Source organism: Phyllobates terribilis, unplaced genomic scaffold, assembly GCF_046119375.1.
Source record: "Phyllobates terribilis strain yellow unplaced genomic scaffold, ASM4611937v1 Scaffold_1__5_contigs__length_1240528914, whole genome shotgun sequence".
Classification (NCBI taxonomy): domain Eukaryota; kingdom Metazoa; phylum Chordata; class Amphibia; order Anura; family Dendrobatidae; genus Phyllobates; species Phyllobates terribilis.
The window spans coordinates 557,832,150-557,859,051 of NW_027362761.1; the positions used below are offsets into that span (position 1 = coordinate 557,832,150).

General features: G+C 47.9%; 1 protein-coding gene and 1 long non-coding RNA gene across 2 annotated transcripts in view; one reads left to right on the forward strand and one right to left on the reverse strand.

Annotated features, from left to right (window-relative positions):
* Positions 1 to 18,501, reverse strand: part of EPG5 (ectopic P-granules 5 autophagy tethering factor) — a 107,314-nt gene extending 88,813 nt beyond the window's left edge. The window contains exons 1-6 of the mRNA XM_073680458.1: positions 18,292 to 18,501; positions 5,541 to 6,401; positions 4,024 to 4,267; positions 3,573 to 3,709; positions 1,174 to 1,281; positions 1,004 to 1,077 (exon numbers count right to left, since the gene is read on the reverse strand). Of these exons, the coding sequence (XP_073536559.1) occupies positions 1,004 to 1,077; positions 1,174 to 1,281; positions 3,573 to 3,709; positions 4,024 to 4,267; positions 5,541 to 6,401; positions 18,292 to 18,345 (1,478 nt within the window). The 5' untranslated portion in view covers positions 18,346 to 18,501. The remainder of the gene's footprint in view (positions 1 to 1,003; positions 1,078 to 1,173; positions 1,282 to 3,572; positions 3,710 to 4,023; positions 4,268 to 5,540; positions 6,402 to 18,291) is intronic.
* On the forward strand, positions 18,204 to 21,138 carry LOC141270014 (uncharacterized). Its single transcript, XR_012321563.1, has 2 exons — positions 18,204 to 18,504; positions 20,722 to 21,138. It is a non-coding gene; the product is annotated as an uncharacterized lncRNA (long non-coding RNA).
* The last annotated feature ends 5,764 nt before the right edge of the window (positions 21,139 to 26,902 follow it).

Genomic DNA, 26,902 nt, shown 5'->3' on the forward strand with positions numbered 1-26,902 from the left:
GTCTCTAGTCTGAGAAATCGACGTCTCACAGCTCCTCAACTGGCAGCTTCATTAAATAGTACACGCAAAACGCCAGTGTCAACGTCTACAGTGAAGAGGCGACTGCGGGATGCTGGCCTTCAGGGCAAAGTGGCAAAGAAAATGCCATATCTGAGACTGGCTAATAAAAGGAAAAGATTAACATGGGCAAAAGAACACAGACATTGGACAGAGGAAGATTGGAAAAAAGTTTTAATGGACAGACGAATCAAAGTTTGAGGTGTTTGGATCACACAGAAGAACATTTGTGAGACGCAGAACAACTGAAAAGATGCTGGAAGAGTGCCTGACACCATCTGTCAAGCATGGTGGAGGTAGTGTGATGGTCTGGGGTTGCTTTGGTGCTGGTAAAGTGGGAGATTTGTACAAGGTAAATGGGATTTTGAATAAGGAAGGCTATCACTCCATTTTGCAACGCCATGCCATACCCTGTGGACAGCGCTTGATTGGAGCCAATTTCATCCTACAACAGGACAATGACCCAAAGCACACCTCCAAATTATGCCTGAACTATTTAGGGAAGAAGCGGCAGCTGGTATTCTATCTGTAATGGAGTGGCCAGCGCAGTCACCAGATCTCAACCCCATTGAGCTGTTGTGGGAGCAGCTTGACTGTATGGTACGCAGAAAGTGCCCATCAAGCCAATCCAACTTGTGGGAGGGGCTTCAGGAAGCATGGGGGGAAATTTCTCAAGATTACCTCAGCAAATTAACAGCTAGAATGCCAAAGGTCTGCAATGCTGGAATTGCTGCAAAGGAGCATTATATGACGAAAGCAAAGCTTGAAGGAGAAAATTATTCTTTCTAATAAAAATCATTATTTCTAACCTTGTCAATGTCTGGACTATATTTTCTATTCATTTTGCAACTCATTTGATAAATAAAAGTATGAGCTTTCATGGAAAACACAAAATTGTCTGGTTGACCCCAAACTTTTGAACGGTAGTGTATATGTGAGGTCTCACCTTACAGGACACATGAGGACCGCCAGCTGCTGCATGAAGTGAAACACACCGGCCGGGTTGTGCAGGACACGAACCTGGAATATACAAAAAGCAATATGGGCTCCATATACTATATCTATCTAAAGATATATTGTGATTTGCTAAGTTCTGTTAATGGATTTACTACTCACCTGAATAAACGGCACAGCCCATTTATTGATACCTGCTGGACAGCGCAGGACATGATTCAGGAGGAACAGGTGGTCTCCGAGACATCCCACCTTCAGCAGCACAGAAACCTATAAGACAAGACGTTCCTAAGACAGAGCTGCATGAAGGGATTGCTCTCATCTTTTATCTTCAGGAGCACACCGCTCCCCCGGACCGCCCGGCTCCCCGGTTGGTGGGTGGCCGGGCGCTCCTGACTGAGTCACAGGATAGAGGCATTGATGCACCGCTGACTTGACCATGCTGGCAAGGTGGACATCACTGTAGGAGGGCTCCTAAGCCGGTCTGCATGCCCAGGAGTCATCGTTCTATACAGATGCATATGGCTGGGATCACGCTCGCTCGCAAGATCCCGGCTGGTGGTGTAATCTCGAACGTGACATGACACTTGTGCATGTTTGTTCACCACTCCAAGACAGCAGCAGTGGCCGGTCCGTAGCTCCGTTCCCTTCCTGTCGCCAGGTGGTGCCGCGAGACTACAACTTTAATTCTGTATCGTCTGGGAGCTCAAGAGTTAACTTTTGTCAGTGTTTGCTTTCTCCTGTGTGGCCTGGGTGCATATGCAAACTATTTCAGCTCCTGAACTCCTGTGGTCTACTGCCAGTTATAAATTGACACACCTGCTGCAATTCCCAGTAGGGGAAAGGAGAAAGCAGCCGCTTATCTCCCCTAAAAACAAAAGGATCGGGCGATGATTACCACTGCCCAATCTTCCCCAACACCATCTGTCGGGATGCCCTGTACAGATTAGATCGGTTGAGATTGTCAGGTTTGGCTGAGTTTCATCTAATGTGTATTGGGGTCTTCTCTCTTTAAGGCAGGGGTGTCAAACTCTAAACACACAAAGGGCCAAAATGAAGAACTTGGACAAAGTCGAACAACCAGTATACAGTATAATAGTAAAATGGGTCCCACATAGTCCTCCATACAGAATAATGGGCCCCACATAGTCCTTCATACAGAATAATGGGCCCCACATAGTCCTCCATACAGTATAATGGGCCCCACATAGTCCTCCATACAGTATAATGGGCCCCACATAGTCCTCCATACAGAATAATGGGCCCCACATAGTCCTCCATACAGAATAATGGGCCCCACATAGTCCTCCATACAGAATAATGGGCCCCACATAGTCCTCCATACAGAATAATGGGCCCCACATAGTCCTCCATACAGAATAATGGGCCCCACATAGTCCTCCATACAGAATAATGGGCCCCACATAGTCCTCCATACAGAATAATGGGCCCCGCATAGTCCTCCATACAGAATAATGGGCCCCGCATAGTCCTCCATACAGTATAATGGGCCCCACATAATCCTCCATACAGAATAATGGGCCCCACATAGTCCTCCATACAGAATAATGGGCCCCACATAGTCCTCCATACAGAATAATGGGCCCCACATAGTCCTCCATACAGAATAATGGGCCCCACATAGTCCTCCATACAGAATAATGGGCCCCACATAGTCCTCCATACAGAATAATGGGCCCCGCATAGTCCTCCATACAGAATAATGGGCCCCGCATAGTCCTCCATACAGAATAATGGGCCCCGCATAGTCCTCCATACAGAATAATGGGCCCCGCATAGTCCTCCATACAGAATAATGGGCCCCGCATAGTCCTCCATACAGAATAATGGGCCCCGCATAGTCCTCCATACAGAATAATGGGCCCCGCATAGTCCTCCATACAGTATAATGGGACCCACATAGTCCTCCATACAGAATAATGGGCCCCACATAGTCCTCCATACAGAATAATGGGACCCACATAGTCCTCCATACAGAATAATGGGACCCACATAGTCCTCCATACAGAATAATGGGACCCACATAGTCCTTCATACAGAATAATGGGCCCCACATAATCCTCCATACAGAATAATGGGCCCCACATAGTCCTCCATACAGAATAATGGGCCCCACATAGTCCTCCATACAGAATAATGGGCCCCACATAGTCCTCCATACAGAATAATGGGCCCCACATAATCCTCCATACAGAATAATGGGCCCCACATAGTCCTCCATACAGAATAATGGGCCCCACATAGTCCTCCATACAGTATAATGGGCCCCACATAGTCCTCCATACAGTATAATGGGCCCCACATAGTCCTCCATACAGTATAATGGGCCCCACATAGTCCTCCATACAGAATAATGGCCCCATATAGGGGTGGTGGTTCTGGAGTCCCGACCCAAATAAAACCACCCTGCAGGCCAGATTTGGCACACGGGCCAGAGTTTGACATGTATGCTTTATAGGGATAAAATCATAAGCCACAAATACATATAGACAAACAAGAAGAGACACGGCCGTCGCCAGAGCAGGATGTCAGAGACTCACCAGCTTCTGAAGCCAGAGCAGGATGTCGTTCTGGAACTGAGTGTCTTCTAGAAGTCTCCTTGTGAAGCTGAACAGGACGCTGATGCACTCCTTCAGCACGATCAGATCCGAGTGAGACCCCTCCAGTTTCTGAGGGGCTGTGGAAAACAATAAGAAAAAAAATATCAGATGTACAGTAAGTAATTAAAATAGATACACCATCCATAGTCCGCACCGCACCCCGACCCTGGTGTCCGAGCGTGCCCATGGGCCACCAATGCCATGTAAGAAGTAATATAAATGGCACACGGCAGATAGGGGACCCCCGTTAAACATCAGGTTATATCGATGTGAGAAGTATCAGGTCTAAACCTTTTTACACCCGTACACTGAGAGGAAAAGAAGATCTTAAAAATGGTGTAAAGTAAAGATTCATGCTAGGTGGAGACGTTTGGTTCCCGTTTGGACTCACCGTGGTCCGGATGGTACACGGCTACCGATTTCAGGAAAGGGGAGTTGTTTACCAGCCCGTAGATATAAGACTCGACCTGCAGACGGGACAGGACCGACGTGTACGAGTGCAGGGCGAACGTCTGGTGCAGGTGGTCCGACTTCAGCTCGAAGAGTCTCTTCAGGTCTCCTAAGGCCGAGGCGTTGACTTCGGCGGTCTGGTAGTGGTGGTATCCGACTACTTTGGCCTGATCTTCACACAGTCCCTGTAGCAGAAAAAAAAATATTACCTCGCTTTAGTAGACATTTTTTCCCCCTCTCTATCTATTCATTAGAGGTGCGGGGGCCACACTGGCTCTTGTTTTGCCAGACCATGTAATACTACACTCCACCAGCAGAGGCCACTGCAGGGAAATGTAGGACCAGCTGGAGCCTCAGACCTGTGGCGATCAGCTGATGATCACTTCATTTCAATGAGAGAAATGAGATGAATCAACTGCGTTAACCCATCAGCACGACCAGATTAACCTCTTAGGAGCCGGTGGGCATAGGGAATGCATGAACTATAAATCTGGTCTCAAGTAAACAGAAAAAGACAAATTTCAAATAGTTCTTGCCCCTTGTTGGATTCAAACCCCACACCCCAACGTTGCAAGACAACATTACTAACTGGTGGGAGAGTTAAACAAGACAGGACTGGAGCAGAAGACATGAGCCGTGCAACCGATCGGGGGTGGCTCAGTGTGTGAGCCCGCTCCGTGCAAACTCTAGTTCTGCCATATATATGGGGTTTGTGGGGCAGAATGGCCCAATGACAGGCAGGGGCGAGGCCTTTGGTCACTTCTGCCAAGCCTTAACATTATGAGGGTCCCAGAAAATCCCTTAAAAATGGCTGTTGATTAGGCTAACCATAGGAGGGTGCAGCCTGGCGCCCTGATTTTTGGCCTGTGCAGGGTGGCACTGCGTGGTACGGCATGGAGGCCTGGGTATTTACTCTAGTATTAAGTGTTACGTCTCGGTCGCATAAATCATGGGCAGGTTTTCCTTTCTCACAGTCGGGTATATCAGGCTTGGATCTGTGCCCTGGCGTCGCCTCTATCAGAAGTTAATCAGCGGGCAGGACTCGATGCCAGCCATGGCGAATGCCCAGAGAGTATGACGTGGAGGAATTGAGAACACATCGCAATACCGAGCCTCAAAGACGTCTGATAGTCAGACAGATGAACATGTCAGACTAGAAGCCTGAAGGACATTAATGGTTGCCGAGCTTCAGACTTCTGGAACCTCCACCGATTCTGAGAATTAGGGGCGTTCTCTGTCAAGTTAATGAAGCTGGTGCAGATCTCAGCACAGCAGGAGCCTCTCCCCACCCCACCTCTATCTGCAGTGTGTTAAGTCCCACCACCTAGGTTAAGTCAAACCTAGTCAAAAGTAGGAGAGAAGTCGAAAATGAACCGTGGAAATCTCTGAAACATTTCGACAAAACAGAAACCTCCTGCACAGGGCGGAAGAAGAGTGTCATAATGGCCGGCTAATCACCTGTACAGTCATGTGCTCCTCCTTAAAGTCCCAGACTTTGCTCTTGATATTCTTCCAGTCAGAGACCATGATCTGCAGCTTGGCTTCGGCCAGGAGGAGCTGCTTCCTGCACCGTCCGTAGTTCATGAGGAGCTCGTGGAACTCGTGCCGGTCCTGGTGGGCGATCCTTTCGAACTCTTCGGTGAAGGAGTCCACGTTCTCTATCCAGGAACATGGCTCAAATATCTTAAGTTGCTCCCTAGTGAAGGCGGTGGGCCTGTGCTGCTGCGGGAGCTCAGGATACAGCTTCTCATTGGGAACCAAAGGCTTGATGGTAGCCACATCTCTGGAGTGGTCGAAGACCTCCACCGGCAGCTCCGGGTAGATGGATTTCACCGTGGATAGATGCAATATCTCTTTGGCTTCCACGAAATGCTGAGTGTTCACAACATCGATTTCCTTCAGAGACAGGACGGCAGGGTGGAGGTCAGGAGCCTCCCCGGGGTGCGGGCCGTCCACGGAGGGGCTCACTATTTCACTACTTTTAGTCTTTTTGGACAGTGAGTCACAACTTGGAGAAGCGGAGGGAACGCTCATGTCGGCCGCTGCTCCTCCGGACTCCGGCTCGTTCTTCTCCTCCGAGGTGTGTGGATTTACAATGGCGACGTCGGCCGCAGACAGGCTGCTGAGCCGCTTACTGTCCGCTCCGCAGGTCTCGTCGTTCAGCTGGATTTCTATAAAGCTGTCGGGGAGTTCGCTGTCCGCCGTCTGCTTCTGAGACGAGGGGCCGGCAGCCAGCACCTTAGGGGCATCGCTCTCCTCCTCCGGCACCAGAGGCTTCTCCGCCCGCACCTCCACAAGACTCTGCGGCTTCTTCTTGGTCTGAAAACAGGAAAAAAAACACAATGTACGTGAAAATACTCCAGTCACATCCAAAGCTGCGTTTATAATTCTCCTGGTTTCACATATCACAAGCTGGTATCGAATATCATATTATACTCCAGTCACATCCAAAGCTGCATTTATAATTCTCCTGTTTTCACATATCACAAGTTGGTATCGAATATCATATTATACTCCAGTCACATCCAAAGCTGCATTTATTATTCTTCTGGTGTCATATTATACTCCAATCACATCCAAAGCTGTGTTTATAATTCTCCTGTTTTCACATATCACATGCTGGTACCGAATATCATTATACTCCAATCACATCCAGAGCTGCATTTATTAATCTACTGGTATTGAATATCATATATTATACTCCAATCACATCCAAAGCTGCATTTATTATTCTGTAGATATTACATATCATATCTTATACTCCAGTCACATTCAAATCTGCATTTATTATTATATTGGCGAAGCATATCATACACTCCAGTCACACCCAGAGCGGCATGTACTATTTCGCTGGTTTCGAATATCATATCTTATACTCACATTCAAAGCAGCATTTATGATACTCGATACCAGCACTATAATAAATGCAGCTTTGGATGTGACAGGAGTATAAGATATGATGTGACTGTAGTATAATATATGATACTCGATACCAGCAGAATAATAAATGCAGCTTTGGATGTGACTGGAGTATAATATATGATACTCAATACCAGCAGAATAATATCTTGTACTCCACTCACATCCAAAGCCGCATTATTCTGCTGGTATCGAGTATCATATCTTATACTCCAGTCACATCCAGTGCAGCATTTATAATTCTGCTGGCTTTGCAGGTCATATACTCCAGAGCTGCATTCCTAATTCTGCTGATCACACATTTCACATCACATCCTGAAGAAATCTGCTGCTTTCTCATTTCATGCAATATCCTGTAAATCACATCTGAAAGCTGCGTTTATAATTCTGCATGTCGCGTGCTACAGTCCCATCCGGAGCTGCAGTCCAGATTCCGTTCTTTTGGCTTTGATGTGATCTGCAGCTGAGCGAGGGAGATTCTAAATGCAGCTCTGGCAGTGACTGGAGGGAAAGCTCTGGTGACCTGATGGATGTGTGTTGCTTGCTGGTTGCCAGTGTGCATGCTGCCTATCTGTACACTGCAGTAGGGGGGTGCACACAAGCTCCGGAGTACGGGTGATGGAGTCTCTGCATATAAAGCATCCGCGCTCCGCACATTAATTGTGCTGTAGATAAAGTCCTGATCAGCGCACAGCAGGCTCCACACTGAAGCATCATGGGAGCTCAGCATTCTCGCTTATCTATAAGAAGTTCCCATAGTAACGATGAAGGTGCGGTAATTACAGTCCTCTGAGGTCGGGAGGCGCCGTATCTCCGCACTCAGGTTGTACGTTATCACCGGCTCATCGGTCGCCGACTGCTGAAGAGCGGCTCCTGTGTCAGACCGGTCCTGCTGTCCGACACCGCAGCGGCCAATGTAATGTCATACAGGGCACTGGATCTGTCACTGTCTGCTGGGCTGTATGGGGGCACTATGGCTGGCACTGCTATGGGGGCACTGGCTGGTACGGATACCCGAGCACGATGGCTCTCAGGCCACTGACCATACTGCAGCCACTGTGGGTGTCAGGCGGTTACTTTTGCACAAGCACTGCACTGTGGGTGACACTAACGGGGGCACTGCAGCTGGCAGTGTGATGTGGGCACTGTGACTGGCATTGTTATAGAAGCAGTGCAGCTGTCAGGCAGTTACAACTACAGAGGCATGAGGGGGTCAGGCCGCTACTTTGTTTTCTAAGATCTGTGGCGGACAATGTAATGGGGGCACTGGGCAGTGTTATGTGGACACTATGACTGGAGCGCTGCGAGCGTACAGGACACAGCAAGGGAGCGCGGACTAAACAGCACTGGGGAGAGCGGACAGGAAACGGGGGGGACAAAGCCGCACTGCGGAGGGGAGACAGAGCCGCACTACGGAGGGGAGACAGAGCCGCACTGCGGAGGGGAGACAGAGCCGCACTGCGGAGGGGAGACAGAGCCGCACTGCGGAGGGGAGACAGAGCCGCACTGCGGAGGGGAGACAGAGCCGCACTGCGGAGGGGGGACAGAGCCGCACTGCGGAGGGGGGACAGAGCCGCACTGCGGAGGGGGGACAGAGCCGCACTGCGGAGGGGGGACAGAGCCGCACTGCGGAGGGGGGACAGAGCCGCACTGCGGAGGGGGGACAGAGCCGCACTGCGGAGGGGGGACAGAGCCGCACTGCGGAAGGGGGACAGAGCCGCACTGCGGAGGGGGGACAGAGCCGCACTGCGGAGGGGGGACAGAGCCGCACTGCGGAGGGGGGACAGAGCCGCACTGCGGAGGGGAGACAGAGCCGCGGAGCACGGACTGAGGGCCACCGCGGAGCACGGACTGAGGGCCACCGCGGAGCACGGACTGAGGGCCACCGCGGAGCACGGACTGAGGGCCACCGCGGAGCACGGACTGAGGGCCACCGCGGAGCACGGACTGAGGGCCTCCGCGGAGCACGGACTGAGGGACACCGCGGAGCGCGGACTGAGGGACACCGCGGAACGCGGACAGACGGCCACTGTGGAACACGGACAAAATACCACTGCAGGACGCAGACACACTGCACCCCTACGGAGCACGGAAAGCAGATAAAAGTGCCACTGCAGAGAGGTAGAGTGGACACAATGTCGATGGGGAGCATGGGCAGAGCGCAGGTATAGATCACTGACATAGTGTTGAGATAAAGCACGGAAAGTCACTGGAGAGCACATGCGCAGCATCGGGCGCACGGGCAGCGCAGCACTAAGAGAGCGGACACAGCGTCAATGGAGCGCACCTTCACCTTTGAACATAATCAAAGTTAAAAGCTGAGTCACTTAGTAAATACAGTACATCACTTATCTGCAGACTTCAGAGCTGAAATCACCCAGCATTCCTTGTACCAGTAAACTAAAAGTTTAGTAATTAATTTGCAACGTGGGTTGTCAGACAGACATAATGGGTACGTGGGAAGAAAGGTCATGGAGTGGAATAGTGTAACCTCCGAAATGCTGTACACAGCATTAATATTCTGCTCTGCTTCTGACTATAACTCCCAGCATGCCCAGGAAGGATATCAGCTGCTCCTGTTCTACAGGATGCACATACTGTACCATACAGAGGGTTGTGTATCCTGGATGATGAGCGTGTGACCCTGCAGCTGATCACATCCCGGCCAGTGCTGACTCGTGACCCGCAGCCTCCAGAAGACACACAGCAGATAGTCACTGCCACTGAAAACATATCTCGCGTGCGCTGGGGAACTAGAAGTCTCAGCACTGTCTAGATGTCGGATATTTCTTGGGAGCATACCTCTACCTTTCTTCATCCCCCACAAGATAAAACGAATCTAATATGTACAGTAAATATCTTCATTCTCCCGCTCTGTAACATGCCATACACTCTTTTTCAGTAGGAGGTTCTTCTTCATTATCAGCATTCTGCCAGCACTATAGGTGCTAGAACTTCCTACCCCTCACTTCCAAGGATGCACTGGCTCCTGATATGGTCCAATCGCTTGCCTGCCCTGAACTAAAAGCCCGCCTCACAGTTATGTCTGTGTGCAATTTGGCAGACAGGAAACCAGGAGCAGAGGGGCAACCCCCTCCCACCATCTTCATGTGAAGCGACAAAGACCAGTTACCCCTTCCTATAGCACTTGCTTTTAATTTTGACATCAGGCAGTGGATATCAGATTTAAGTATAGAAGTTGTCAAAATGCAGAGCTGCATTCACAATTCTGCAAGCTTCAGAGCGGAAATCCCCCCACACGGCAAGGACGTATGAAAAAATGAATGGAGCCCAGAGGATTATGGGAATTGTAGTTTCCCCATCATCCCTCATGTAAATGTGATGGTTAGTGGCCAAATCTGTCACTTTCTGCCTGTAAATAAAAAGTCCCGATGTTCCCATCTCCTCTTCCCGTGGTGCAGGGAGCCTACAACAGATACAGGGTGCTTCTGGAGATTGTAGTTCTCCTTAAGCAAATGACAGTCATGTGATCACATTGCCCAGTATTGTTAAAGATGTTACGGGACTGTAACATTTTGGGAGAAAGATAAAAAAAAAAAAGATTGTGGCTCAACCCCCTTAAAGAAACCCTCCTCCTCCTCCTCTTATCAAAGTTTTTATCCTCGGAATATACTACAGTCATCATATTACACTGTGTTCCAAATTATTATGCAAATAATATTTTCTCAGATTTTCCCAAATTACCTATATGAATTGCAGTCATTGTAATTTTCCAGTCAAATAACTATTAGAGTACAATTGAAAGGTTTTTGTACAAACTGCCTATGATAACAGTATATTTTTTAAAAAATAATAAACTCAAACTGCACTCAAAATTCATTTTAATAAAGAACAAAAAAATGGTCATTTTTGATATTATAAGCATTAGCAGGTTATTACAAACTGAAATCAAACAGTTTTCAACTCAAAACTTTATTCTAGGTGATGTTACATTTGCACATAGGACCGCTTGTTCGAAAGGAGCTTCTGAACTCTCTCGTCCATTGAATTTGTCAGGTTTTGGATGGTTTCTGCTTCAATTGTTTTGCATGAGGACAGAATACCCTCCCAGAGCTGTTGCTTAGATGTGAACTGCCTCCTGCCATCATAGACACTTCTTTTGATGATGCTCCAGAGGTTCTCAATGGGGTAGAGGTCAGGGGAGCATGGGGGTCACACCATAAGTTTGTCCCCTTTTATGCCCATATCAGCCAGAGATGCAGATGTGTTATGTGCAGCATGAGACGGGGCATTATCATGCATGAAAATGATCTTGCTGCGGAATGCACGGTTCTTCTTCTTGAACCATGGCAGGAAGTGCTGTTTGAGAAACTCAACATACATTATGGAGTTCATCTTTACCCCTTCAGGGATCCTAAAAGGGCCGACAATCTCTCTCCCCATGATTCCAGCCCAAAACATTACTCCACCTCCTCCTTGTTAGCGCTGTAGCCGTGTTTGCATGGGGTGTCCATCAACCAGCCATCCTCCACTCCATCCATCTGGACCATCGAGATCATTTCATGCTTGATAATGCCCCGTCTCATGCTGCACATAACACATCTGCATCTCTGGCTGCTATGGGCATAAAAGGGGACAAACTTATGGTGTGACCCCCATGCTCCCCTGACCTCAACCCCATTGAGAACCTCTGGAGCATCATCAAAAGAAGTGTCTATGATGGCAGGAGGCAGTTCACATCTAAGCAACAGCTCTGGGAGGGTATTCTGTCCTCATGCAAAACAATTGAAGCAGAAACCATCCAAAACCTGACAAATTCAATGGACGAGAGAGTTCAGAAGCTCCTTTCGAACAAGCGGTCCTATGTGCAAATGTAACATCACCTAGAATAAAGTTTTGAGTTGAAAACTGTTTGATTTCAGTTTGTAATAACCTGCTAATGCTTATAATTTCAAAAATGACCATTTTTTTGTTCTTTATTAAAATGGACAGGTTGAAAACTCTGCTGTGCATAATAATTTGGAACATGCATTTTGAGTGCAGTTTGAGTTTTTTATTTTTTAAAAAATATACTGTTATCATAGGCAGTTTGTACAAAAACCTTTCAATTGTACTCTAATAGTTATTTGACTGGAAAATTACAATGACTGCAATTCATATAGGTAATTTGGGAAAATCTGAGAAAATATTATTTGCATAATAATTTGGAACACAGTGTATATAGCATTGTGTACTTACAATTGCTCACTTTGCCTTTCTACCCAAAGAATTCTTCTCTATGTAGAAACAGGAAGTCTCTTGTCCCTGCATTTATCACCCCCCTCTTCAACTCCTGACCCTGCTGCCTCTTCCTCCCCCCTGCCAGGAACTTATGTAGTGACTGATGAGTCATACAGGGAAAATTGACCTCCTGTTTCTACATAGAGCTTAGAAGGATTCAGCTAGTAAGTTTTTAATCACCTGATGCATAGACCTAATGGAAAAGAGAAGAATTAGCGGAGGAAAAGGAAAAATGAGCAATTGTAAGTGCACAGTGCTATGTAATATGATGACTGCAATATATTAAGAGGATAAAAATGTTGATGGGAGAAGGAGGAGGGCTTCTTTAATGTGTACTAGATAGGTGATAACTTGTGGATCGGTTGGGATCTAGACACCTCTACTGATCCCAAGAGAGGGGCTCTGAAGTGCCCCGTCTGATATCAGCGGTAGTCGTGGATTTGGTGGCTAAGAGCTGTGCCTAGCTGTCTCTGGCAGTGCTACACACCTGTCCCGGATCCGGGATTTGCATCCCTCACCCCAGTCCACTAAACTTTTGTGCTCCACATTGGGCTTTGCAGATGACCAGGCGTGCTGCCACGTGATAATCTGCATAGGCCTATATGAGGCCTAACAAGACACGCACCTGTACCTTGTTATTAAGACTTTTAGTTTGACTGTGCACAGTTCCCTGTCTGCGATCTTCCAGGACGTTACCTGTCCGCCCACCGCTTCCAGCACCTCAGCTAGCTGTCCGCCCGCCGCTTCCAACACCTCAGCTAGCTGTCCGCCCACCGCTTCCAGCACCTCAGCTAGCTGTCCGCCCGCCGCTTCCAGCACCTCAGCTAGCTGTCCGTCCGCCGCTTCCAACACCTCAGCTAGCTGTCCGCCCGCCGCTTCCAGCACCTCAGCTACCTGTCTGCCCGCCGCTTCCAGCACCTCAGCTACCTGTCTGCCCGCCGCTTCCAGCACCTCAGCTACCTGTCTGCCCGCCGCTTCCAGCACCTCAGCTACCTGTCCGCCCGCCACTTCCAGCACCTCAGCTACCTGTCTGCCCGCCGCTTCCAGCACCTCAGCTACCTGTCTGCCTGCCGCTTCCAGCACCTCAGCTAGCTGTCCGCCCGCCGCTTCCAGCACCTCAGCTACCTGTCTGCCCGCCGCTTCCAGCACCTCAGCTACCTGTCCGCCCGCCGCTTCCAGCACCTCAGCTACCTGTCTGCCCGCCGCTTCCAGCACCTCAGCTACCTGTCTGCCCGCATGCCTCACCAGCCTGCTGCACTGACGTCCTTGGACTGTGTGTCCACCTGGACCTTGGGCTCGGTGAATCCCCCTCACCAGGTGAGCCTAAGAGGCAGACAATGACTGAAGCAGCGACGCACCTACGGCCATCGAGGCATTTCCGAGCCCCGCTCCTGGGATCCGTTGGAATCCTAGAGGTCGTATGCCTGCCGATCATCTATCCATAACTTTTACTAATGGGAATAGTTCTTTACGCTTCTGCCAGTGGCTCATCACTTTCAGGAATAAAAGTTAAAATATAATATTCCTGATCCTTCTTTTTTTTCTAGTGAAACTTGCTATTGGGGGGGGGGGGGATAATCATCACACCCCTACATACAAGATCCACTCACTTTTATGTACACGATAAATCTGAAGGTGAAAGGAAAATAGGCGCGAGCCCCAAAGTGATCCCAGGTGTTTGTGATCACTACCCCAAACATTATCATTGGGGCTGGCAGAGGATGACCACCACTTTACTACAACGGGGGCATTTCAGAGTCCCATTCTTCTGATCAGCTGCTGATTTGCAAGTTATCACCTATCCTTTGGAGAGAGAACTTTTAATGATAGGTGTAACCCTTTAAGACTTGTTGCACTTTTACCAGGTACATTTGTCTCTTGTGGATGCTGATAAAGTTTAGTGCATAAAAAAAAAAAAAAAAAAACATTCAACTTGTTCAGGTTTTTGCACTAAAACCGCAGCAAAACCTGTGTTTTTGCTGCATTTTTGCACTTACTCGTTGCTTTCTATGGGTGATACAACGCTGAAAGTAGTGATATGCTGCAGTTTGCAAAATCTGAGCAATTTTCCAAATCAGTCAGAAAAAAAAAAAAAAAACAATGTGTGTGCATGAGATTTCTGAAATCTCATACACTTTACCGCTACTGTAAATCGCAGCTGAAGATTTGCATAAAAAAAGCAGCAAAAAAAAAAAAAAAAAAAAACGCAACGTGTGAACATAGCCTAAAACTACTTTCGACTCCTCTTATTTCTGAGCAGGAAAGCCTAATGCCCACTGGTGTGATGTGGACAGATTGGTGGTTGTTGTCCAACTCTGTCAGACTTCTGAGTGACAAACGTGCCGGATAAATGGCAATGAAATGAGAAAGAGAGGGCAGCCTGTGTTTATGAGCGTGTCGGGTGAATCATCCACCATCACTGGGATGTTTGGGGCGAGTCTCTCAGGTTAATGGGTGATGACACAGGTAGATGACAAGTGCCTGTACGCCGGGGTACATGAGGTCACTGCACTGGCCGACAAAGGCAGAAAAGGACCCTGGTGCAAGAACAATATATGGGCCCTTTACAAAAAAAAATAAAAAAAAAATTGCACCTGCTTTGGAGGTAGTAATGAGCCCTCCTTACCTCTAGGGCTCCCTTACCTATTGGGCAATGATATGTGTGCCCCTGGGTCACTGAGTAGTCACCGCTCCACCCAGGGCAAAGGTCACCCCCAACAAAGGGCCCGACCATGTGACAGCCCCCAGCAGACAATATCAGCCCCAAACAAAAGGAAAACATATCCGGATCCCATATTGCATATAGCAGGAATTTTTTATTTCTTCTTAGACCCTTGCATTGTGTTGTCCCTCTGTTACTCCTACTGGAAATATATGAATACAATGCCAACTACCAGCTTACTTGTCAATATAATGTGTCACCTCAATGTAAAAAAATGATTGGACCAGATCAGACCGTGTTGGGAGATGCACCTTCACTTTACAGGAGGAATAATAGAGGAACGACATAATGGGGAGTTCTAAGAAAAGATGCTCCGCAAATTGTTTTCTTTGGGGGGAGTGGGACACTACAGACATGTCAGAAGGAAGCACAGGTGATCTATAGAGGGACTGCATGATAATGTGCCACCTAATGAACATGACTGCTGCAGCTGATCTCCCTCCCCTACAGACATGAGAAGTGCCAAAGGGTAAAGCAAATGCAACACCTGCTTCCTAAATATCATGACCATACGGAAAGCCTATTCTTAGGGAGTGAAAGCCCCAGGTAAATTACAAAAAAAAAAAAAAAAAAAGAATAAAAACATTCTAAAAGGCCAGAATAGCTGTTTTTTTTGTTGTTGTTACACCTCTCACCAAAAAAAATGCAACATAAAGTGATCAAAACAGCAAATGTAAACCAAACTACATCTCAGCACGCGGAAAAAACAAGCCTACCCCTGACACCCAGAAAACTAAAGCCTTTATGCTTGAAAACTGCTAGAGGATTCTTCATTGTGGAATAGAATAGGAAAAAAAAAGGAAAACAGCAGGAAATAAGACGCTTAGGAAAGGACAAAAGAATAAAAACACTAATAAAAGAGATGATTTGGGAAAAAAAAAACACTGGAGTTTCCTGAAGCTCCTTCATTTTGAAAAACCTGGGTTCTCCCACGTGTTGTGTGCACATCCCCTTAAAGGGATTTTCTATAAAAAAAAAAAAATCTGAAGGTTGTGTTCCCACAAATAACATTTATCAACCATTTAAAGGCATTGTCGACAACCGCTTCCCACCCATTTCTCATGTTTCCCTCTTGTAAAATAATAACACTTAGGCCAGGTTCACACGTTCAGTATTTGGTCAGTATTTGTAAGCCAAAACCAGGAGTAGGTGATATATGTGCACCACTTCTACATTTTTCACCCACTCCTGGTATTGTTACAAATACTGATGTAAAATACTGAACGTGCCCTTATACTTCCCTCCCGTGCCGATGCCATTCCAGCGGTGTCGGAACTGGCTCTAACGGTGATCCATGTGGCCAATCAGTGGCAGCTTGACTCTACCGCCTTCAAATTGATCATATGGATTCACGGAGGAAGTGAAAGAGGAGCAGGAGCAGCAGCAAGAGCGGGAGGAACAGCAGGAGGAGGAGGTTCAGCAGCAGCAGCAAGAGCAGCAGCAGCAGCAGCAGCAGCAGCAGCAGCAAGAGCGGGAGGAACAGCAGCAGCAAGAGCAGGTACTTCCACTTCCTCCGGCTGTATGTGATTTTTCCGAGTAGTGGACAAAGCCTTTGATGATATTCTTGATAAATGTCAGTTGGGTGGGGAAGTTCCATCTCACATATCTGAAGAAATAGGCAGCCAAAGACCCACGTGGAAGAAGTGGTAGTGCACATACGGTCACTGTTTCATTCACTTCTATGGAGAATAACCGTCGCTAGCACTATAGGCGGCTGCTGTCAAGGGGAAAAGGAATCTCCCTGCCCGACCAATATTACGCTGGGGATAAGCGGCCCCATCTGGATCTGACAGCCGCTAATCCTTTTACTCTATCAGCTATTTATGCTCATGTTGGAATTAGGAAACCCCTTCCTGTGCTGTGACATATACAGTGTGTATGCGGCAGCTGACAGGTCAGGTGCCAGCAGTTTTATATATAACAGTACCAGGCTCCGATCACTGCTGTTTAACCACTTATATACCACTGTCATTCTGTAACTTGTAAATAGGGGATAATTGGCAACCGCCATCCCAAGAACTCCAGTCTGGATGTGTCAGAGGTCCATCGTGCAAACTACGGCTCCATTCATTCTAATAGGAGCGCCGAACGCCAGCCGAGCACACCGCTCAGCGATCACCGAGGCGCCCATTAAGAATGAATACAGCAGTGGTGCGCATGATCGACCTCTGGATCAGTGGGGGCCACAGTGGTCGGGACCCCCAGCGATTGGAAAGTCCTCTGCTATCCCATGGATCGGGCTGCAGCGCTCACGTGACATAACAACAAGACGACGCTGGAACGAGGCGGGCACCGGAGGGGAGTATAGAGGATATATTATACGGGGGAATACTGCACTTAAGGCTGTGTGCCCACGTAGCGTTTTACAAGCGTTTTTGATGCGGAATTTCCGCAGCGGAAACGCTTGTAAAATGCTTGGTAACCCGCACCCCATGATCCCCAATGGGTTTCCGCAACTTCTATGCACATGCTGCGGATTTTTCCGCAGCGTTTATGCCACGTTCAAAAATCCGCAGCATGTCATTTAATTTTGCGTTTCCGCAAGCAGAATTGCCTTTGTCCAATGCATAAAAAACGCAAGGCAATTCCGCATGTGGAAAACGCGTGATAAACGCGCGAAAAAAGCGCGATAAACGCGTGCGGAATTCCGCATGCGTTTTTCCGGGAGAGGACTTGCATTTATGCAGCAGAAATTTTCTGCTTCATAAATGCAACGTGGGCACATAGCCTAAGAAAGAAATGTCCAAGTAGTGGACAACCCCTTTAAATACAAAAAAAGCTCACCACACAAAAAAGCAAGCCCTCACATGGCTCCAAGGTCAGAAAAGTAAAAAAAAATTAAAAAAAAATCCAGTTTTCATAAAATGACGACACAAACCCAATTTAGTTTACAATTTTTTTGACATTTTGACACCAAAATAATGATAAAAAAATAGAAAAAAACTATACAAGTTGGGTAATGCTGTAATCGCACTGACCTGGAGAATCAGATTCCCGGGTTGTTTTTACCACACAATGACGCCATAAGGAAATGTCAGAGTCCCCCCAAAATCAGGCAAAATGGCAGCATCTCTCATAGCAACCAATCAGATTACTGCTTTCATTTTCCAGTTAGCATTATAGAAATGAGAGTAAGAACATGATTGGTTGCTATGGGTAACCACTGTGTTAAAGACCCTAGAAGTGATTGGTTAATTAATAGGTACGGTTGAGGTGAGGTAAGAGAGCTGATTGGTCAGTAATAAGACCCCGCCCTTATGCAGGTAGCGGTCTCTTAGGTGCGGTCAGGTGACAGGAGGGGGTCCTGACAGTCAGCGGTCACCATACCTTGTCATGTTTCGTCTTGCTCTTGGGCTTACGGGGTCTCACCGCCTCAGCCATACTGGTGACAGCCGCTCAGCTTGGTTACGAGCGCCGGGGCTGAGGACGTTATCTGTGGAAGAGCCCGTAAACACGGACATAATCGTGTGCGCTGGGGGAAGGAGGTGATCACGTGATCCAGAACGAGGACCAATCACATGCTGCGGGATGACGTCTTCTGTGAGTACGGGCTGCGGCGAGGGACAAGTGTCCTTGATGCGCGCTGCTGCTTGTTGGCAGTCTCCCGCAGCAGAGGGAGGATTGGCTCCTGGGGTGTTGTGTACATGATGGGGGTTGTGCTCCTTACACAGCACGGCGACACTGCGGCTGTGGAGAAGTAGGCAGATCACTCACACATTGAGGGCTGGGACTTCTCTATGCTGTTACTATATAGAGAATGCTGCACAAAGACTGCTAGCACCGCCATACTGTGCCCATATAGTGGTAGAGACCAGGCCTGAGGTGGCTGCCATACAGTTATATACAGCGGCTCACAGGTGACCTCTTCCCTGTCACTTATTTTCTTTTTGGGTCTTTGCTCGACCGTACACGTTAGGCCTCATTCACACGTCCTGTTTTTTGTGTGTGTGGCTTACTGTACATGTATTAAGCTAATTAATGAAAAACTACACGGGAACCCCCCCCCCCCCCCCCCCACTATATTTTTTATAACCAGCAAAGGTAAAGCAGGCAGCTGAGAGCTGATATCAGGCTGGGAAGATCACAATAACCATGGACCTTCCCAGCCTGATAATATCAGCTCTCAGCCGCCCCAGAAGTGGCCCATCACGTTACATGCGCCCCTTCTGGGCTTTACCGTCGCTCATCCCGACTGCCCCTGAGCGTTGGCAATCCTGGTAATGGGGCTTGGGGTTGATGTCAGGTGTGTACTGTCCAAAAACCCAGCTGGCATCAATCACTGGGGTTAGTAATCAGAGAATGTTAGCGTTGGAAGGGACCTCCAGGGTCATCTGGTCCAACCCCCTGCTCAATGCAGGATTCAATGGAGAAGTGTTTATCAGACACCGCCATTACTAACCCAGGAATTTAAAAATAAAACACACAAAAAATACTTTATTGAAATAAACACTGCCCCCACACTATCCCTTGTAAACCAATTTATTAAAAAAAAAAAAAAAAACACAGGTCCGATTCAGTCCAAGGAATCTGACATAGTCCTCAAATGGCAACACGAAAAACGTATAGAGAGGAATACAAACAAGACGCTGTCCCTAGTTCACCAATTTATTATTGAAAAATGTTCCCTGGTCTGACGTAGTCCAGTGCTTCCCATGATTTTTCCCCGGATCCGGCTCCATGAGACCTGACGACTGTGAATAGCGGTGACATTATGACCGTCATGAATACCAATAGTATTTGCCATGTAAGTTAAATTTTAGTAAATGATTGCATTCCCCGTGAAATTTTTCTGGAGCGCAATCTCTGTATTGTGCCGTCCTTCTCATATTTTTACAAAATATTTTATAAATTGACAATTGGGCGTTACCATTCCCCTTGTCAGTAGGACGTGTACCTACATAAAATTGCACTGTCCAATCAGTGTTGAGAGTAGGGCCGCCATCAGGGCATTACTGCCCTTACTGCTGTATGGTGCCCGGTGAACAGCAGTAAAGAGCGGGGGCACAGTCCAGGGGCCCTCCTCTTGTTCTTCTGCTCACCAGGCCCCCGGGTATCATGTACCGGCGGCGGCTTACTTGTCTTCTGCGCAGGAAGCCTTGGAGCTGCAAGGCCGTCAAAGCTGAACGGCTGTGCAGCTCCAAGGGAGTCCCTCCTCCCCCTTCAGTGACGTGCTGGAAACCGCGCGTATGCAATTACGCCAGTGCAGGATGCTGCCAGTCCAGAGGTGGAGCTGCAGGATATTGTATGAGAGGTAAGTATGAAAACGTATTTATTTTTTTATAGAATTAATTAAATTGTCTTGGGGAGGGGGAGCACATGATGATGAACTGGGAGGGGGGAGAGCACATGATGATGAATTGCTGTCCCCATCCCCACTCCCAAAAGATGAATTGAGAGTAGGGATGGGGACAGCAAATGATGAACTGAAGGTGGGGGTGGGAGAGAGAGGACATGAGAAAATGAATTGGGGCGGAGTGGGGCATGTAAATATAATGAAGCTGGAGAATGGGGGGCGTTGATGCTGGAGTGTGACTGGTAATGTATTGGGGGAAAGAGTACAGGTTCAAATGAATTTATATATTAGGTGGGGAAAGTGGCTATTTACAGTTAGTGGGGGCGCAGGGGTGGATTACAATTCATATTTGAAATGGTGGGTTGCATAATAACTAATATATTAATGGTGGGTGCACGTCTGTATGCAGCTGTGTAATGTAGAAGTTGGGGAATGTGTTCTAGATAACTGTTTATTTTTTGCAGAGATGAGACCTGGCTGGAAGAAGTGATGGCGGTCTGTGCTGGATGAAGGAGAAAAGCGAAGATGAAGGACTTCACCTAGAGACGTCAGTGTGTTATCTGTACGCTGACATTATACACTATATGCAGAGCTCCTGTGTATAATGTTACTGGTGATCACTGTATTACATATACACTGTATACTATATACTGAGCTCCTGTGTATAATGGCACTTATGGTAATATTAGTACTGTTTTTTTTATTGATGATCAGTATTGAAGAATTCGGTCACGGTGTGGAGGTATTTGTTCCTCCTATGTGATATTATTTGGTCATTGTGGTGGTAATATCTGGTCCGGCCATGGTGTGACAGTATTTGTCCCTTGCATGTTGTATGTGACCCATTCCCTTAAAGAAAAATAAATAAAAATATACCTAAAGAGTACTGGATATTTTAAGAAATCTTTAATAGGGTTGAGTAGGGCCCGGCCGGAAGAGTCTCCTTATCGTGTTGGCGGCTTAAAAAAAATCTTTTGGCCAAAACACATAACCAGCAGCTTTTATGTGATTGGTGCTCAATGTGAAATGTTAATGTGTGATTGGTGAGGACGTGGTGCAGGAGTGGAGTTTTTCCAAGAGTGGGCGGTGAGACTGTGGACGGTTCGAGGGGTGGAGATGAAGCTGGGATGGAGGCGGAGTCTCAAGGGGGCCCGGAAATTCCTGGTGGTAGCCCTGGTTGAGAGTGTCAGGTTGTGTAAGGGCATGCATTTGTCAAATCAATGGTGACTCCCATTTGTCAATTTATGCTTCCTGGAAATGTATGAATAACAGGATTTACACACACAGCTCTAAGAACTCATTTTGTGAGGTCTACAATCATTTTGTAAAATAGGAGAGGTGACGTTATTCAAAGGAAAAATGTCACCCCCTTCCCTCCTATCAGATACAGGTTCTGTCTGGTATTGCAAGATTTTGCAGTACAGATCCATTGAGGCAAGTGGACCTGTGCTACAATACCACCTACAACCTGATGACGGGGTGGCGCTGTTTTAGAGAGCTGACAGCCTTGATTTCTAATCTTAGACAAATCCTTTAGACTCTGGTGTGTGACCGTGGTGTCCATAGTATGCTTGTGCAGTACTACAGTATGGGCACCATTATGTATTTTTACTGATCTTGTTGTGTTAAAGAAATGGTGGGGGGGGGGGGGATATGTGGTACCCCAGGAGCCACCCTGAATTATTTATCCTTTAGTTATGGATTACTAGTGACGTCTATTCCCTCCTACAATTATTAGATGAGTAAGGACTTCCTGCAGCTGACTGGTCTCCTATGTATGTTAATGACGTGTCTACTAATCCAGTCTGTAAATGACACATTACCTGTATGCGCAGTAATCACCGCAGCCTAGAATCCTTTCCTGTTAGTATAGAGTATGTATATATAATCTCTATCTATATCTTTCCTGAGCAAGCTGCGGAAAAAATCCACATGGAATACGCCACATGATCTATATTCCTGAACCAATGTACCAAAAAGCGAACCCAATTCAAGAAAGGAGCAATCAGAACCAAACAATAAATTTGAGGCAGCACGGTGGCTCAGTGGTTAGCACTGTAGCCTTGCAGCGCTGGGGTCCTGGGTTCAAATCCCACCAAGGACTACATCTGCAAGGAGATATGTTATCCCCGTGTTTGCATGGGTTTGTTCCCACACTCCTTAGACCATACTGATAGGGAATGTAGATTGTGAGCCCCAATGGGGACAGTGATGTATGTAAAGCTCTGTGCAATGAATGGCACTATATAAGTGAGTAAATATAAAGTTTACTACAATAATCAGGTCATTTGGGTAATAAGTGAATAGAACCGCCCTGTGGCGGCAATTCACACAGAATATCGGCCCGGCCGGTTTTGATGCCGATCGGGGCCAAATAACCCCCTTAAATACCGCTGTCAATCGTGACATCGCTATTTAAGTGGTTACAAGGGGGTCGCAAGATTCGAGTCCCAATGGTTAGATGGTTACCATGGTGATCCGAGGGTATGGTGGCCTGTGAAATCCAACAAGAAGCTGAGTCAGTGACTCACTGACAGGTATCCTGCACTGTAGGCGTACTGCAATGTATGAGACCAGCGATCAAAGTGAAAATTGCACATGTTCCACAGTGGGGAAAAAGTAAAAAAAAAAAAAGTGCACACAAATCACTAAAATCCGTTTCGCCGCTCAAAATGCAGCATTTGTGATGAAACAAAACTAAACGTAAAAACCTACACATAATTGGTTTCGCCGCGTCCGGAACGACCCGCTCTATAAAACTGTCATGTTGTTCATTCAGTTTGGCGAACGCCGTAAAAAAAAAAAAAAAAAAAAATGCCGCTTTTTCATCATACTGACTCACAAAAAAGTGAGTAAAAAGCGATCAAAAAGTCGTATGGTAAAAAAAAAATTATATAAATGCCAAACCGTCCCACAAAAAATGAGCACTAATATGGCTCATTCGGCAACAAAATAAGTTGCAGCTCTCAGAATGTGACAATGCAAAATAAAGTTCTTTTTCTCCTTCCCCCATGACTGCACCACGGAGAGAGGGGATCCGCCCTTCAAGGACAGGAAACCTACAGATAAAAGGGCGATACCTCTCTCCCGCATCAGTTGGTTTCTGGTCCTTGATGGGACCCTACAGTCCGGAGGAGGCATACCTGCGAGGTGCCAGAAGATGGACTTCGTGGGATGCCAGGCCCGGCCAGTCCGATCCAGGCAGCGGGGGTCCCCCTGCCTCGGCTGGTGCGGTGTCCTGAAGCGCCACCGCTGAGGTCCGTAGGCCTTTAGGTTGTGCGGAGGGGGGGTCTGGACGAAGAGGAGGCCGCCAGGACTGTGCTAGACCCCCCCCCCCCCGGTTGCGGAGGTGAGAACGCGCCCGGCAGCATGCATGTAAGCTTCCGGGTTCACCGCGCATGCGTGGGCGCCCCCTGATGACGCGGCGCCGCAATGCATAACTGGGTAACCAGTCTGTGCAGGCGAGGGCGTGTCCCCCGTCCCCCCCCCATGGGTGCGGGGGAGGAGGGACTCCCAGTGCCTTAAAACAGCAGAGGAGGCCAGTATTTGCTCTTCTGGGCTCTGGCACGCTGTGTGAAAAAAAAACAACAACTATATAGTGTAACAATGAGTGACCAGGACCTACCTGAGGAGCAGCAACTACATCCTCAGTCGCCACCACCACCGCCAACTCAACGGAAAAAGGGAAGCGGGCGCTCTGGCAGATCGTCGCAGCGCAGCAAGGACTCCACCTCGGCATCTTCCAGGAGGATTTCGGCTACAAAGATGGCTCCACCTCCTGAACCGGTACCTGCTCTTCCGTCTGGTTGGTAAGTGAACTTCGTGAAAGTCCACTTTGTAACTAGGGGCCCTTGCACTCTCTCTTTTGTCTCCCATAGGGGAAAAAAGAGTAAAGGGAAAACAAAAAATAGGACTTGTGCATTATGCACTGAGGCCTTGCCCACTACTTGGGAAAAGAGACTCTGCAGCTCCTGCATTGAGCTGACCATATGCGAGGGAACCCCGAAATTTGCCTCTGATCTTAGAGACCTAATTAAGTCGCAAGTTGAAAACACTATTAAATCTTTTCAGGGCAAAAGATTAAAGAAAGCTAAAAACATATCCCCCGAGTCCACGTCTAGTAGTTCTGAGGATGACGGGGATTCGGACACTTCCACCTCTTCCTCCTACTCTTTTTCGTCTACAGTTAGAGGAGGTTGGAGCTGTTTTCCCGTTGAGGAAACAGAGAGCCTCATCAAGGCAGTCAGGTCTACCATTGGTCTAACAGATCCCCGGCCCAAAAAATCCATACAAGACTTGATGTTTAGCGGCCTAGAACAGAAAAAGAGGAGATCTTTTCCACTCAATGAACATGTTCATTCGCTGATTATGAAAGAGTGGAAGGGGAGAGGAAGACTGGAGAGGAAGGGCTTCCTTTCCCCTAAACGAAAGTATCCGTTTGAGGACCCCGTATGCTCCTTTTGGGAGAAAGCACCAAAACTGTATGTTGCTATAGCCAAAGCCTCAAAAAAATACTCCCTTCCATTTGAGGACATGGGTGTTTTGAAAGACCCCCATGGATAAAAAGGCAGACACCTTCTTAAAGGGTTCCTGGGAAGCCGCTGGGGGGGGGGTTAAAACTGGCGATAGCTGCCACGTGTACGGCCAGATCCCTAATGGTCTGGTTGGACCAGCTAGAATCACAACTGAGGCAGAAGACATCCAGAGACACAATCCTTGAAGCCATCCCGATAATGAAAGGGGCAGCGGTCTCCCTGGCAGACGCCTCGGCGGACTCCGTCAGGTTAAGTGCTAGAGCGGCGGGGCTTGCCAACGCAGCTAGACGAGCCCTCTGGCTCAAATGTTGGCCCGGGGACCTACAAACTAAATCCAGATTGTGCTCCATCCCCTGTAAGGGCGAGTTTCTATTTGGGCCTGCCCTTGATGACATCCTGGATAAAGCAGGGGATAATAAGAAACTGTTTCCTATCCCGTCTAATACTGCTTACAGGAAACCTTTTCGGAGTAGAAGATTTATGCGTAGGAAACCCCCTAAAGAGCAGGATAGGTGGGAAGACAGGAGAAGGAAGACCAGTGATAATAGAAAGGCCCCCCCAATGAAGATTTGCCCCGGGTGGGGGGAAGGCTATCAAGCTTTCTCCCGGCCTGGGAGCTAATATCCAACAGCTCATGGATTCTGACCCTAATTCAATCGGGCCTGAAACGCCAGTTCTTCAAAGTCCCTCAGAGAAACTTTATTATAACCCCCGAAAGATCTTCAAACGAGGAGCAACTAGCCTTGGAGCAGGAAATCCGGGGACTAGTAGGGAAAGCAGTCCTCCAGGAGGTCCCTGGGGGGGAGGAAGGCATGGGCTTCTATTCTCCACTATTCCTGAGGAAAAAAAACAGATGGGACATACAGGACGATTGTGAATCTGAAAAAGCTGAACAAGCTGTTGAAGGTGGAACCCTTCAAAATGGAAACAATAAAATCTTCAATAAAAATGCTGTTTCCTGGTTGTTTCATGGCCGTCCTGGACTTAAAAGACTCTTATTATCACGTCCCGATACACAAGGACTACCAGAAGTTCCTCAGGGTAGCTGTTCCTGTGGGTGGAGTGGTCAAGCACTACCAATATACAGCCCTCCCATTCGGCATCGCCATAGCCCCAAGGGTCTTCACCAAAGTGGTTGCAGAGGTGATGGTTCATCTAAGGGAGCAGAACACCCTGGTTGTCCCATACCTAGACTACTTCCTGATAATAGGCAGCTCCTTCCTAGACTGCAAATCCCATCTGGAAAAGGTCATGAATTCCTTGACTCGCTTAGGGTGGCTTTTGAATCTGGAAAAGTCCAAGACAGAACCATGGCAGATACAGGAGTACCTAGGCGTCATACTGGAATCAAAAATTCAGGACTGTAGTCTCCCCTCAGGGAAAATTCAAAAAATCTTAAACCTGATATCACGGGCGAAATCCCACCCGTCTGTCCCTTCGGAAGGCCATGTCCCTGCTAGGTTCCCTGACGGCGTGCTTTCCGGCCGTTCAATGGGCTCAAATACATACCAGGACCCTTCAGTGGGAAATCCTAGAGGCAGAAAAAGCACTATAAGGGCGTTTAGAAGGGCTGTTAACGCTATCTGTAAAAACCACACTTTCCCTAGAGTGGTGGGGGAACATACACAATCTGGCCCCGGGGGATTCCTTGGACAATCCCGACACAGCAAGTCCTGACCACAGATGCAAGCCCCGGGGGCTGGGGGGGCCCACCTCAACAACCTGGTAGCTCAGGGGGTCTGGACAGAACGCCTGAAACTAATGTCCTCAAACATGAAGGAGCTCCTAGCAGTAGAGCAGGCACTCCGGGAGTTCATGCACACACTACAAGGACATCACGTGAGGGTCTTCTCAGACAACCACCAGGGGGGGTACACGGTCCCATTCCCTAAAGCTGACGACAGAGGTCATCTTTCACTTAGCCAAGGATAACTTGCAATCCCTATCCGCTCTACACATAAAAGGGGTAGAAAACCGCACCGCAGACTTTGAGTCGGACTCAGTTGAAGCAGGGCGAGTGGGAATTAAGTCAGGCGGTTTTTCAGCAGATTGTACAAAGGTGGGGCCGTCCCTCCATAGATCTGTTTGCCAACAATCAGAACAAAAAAAA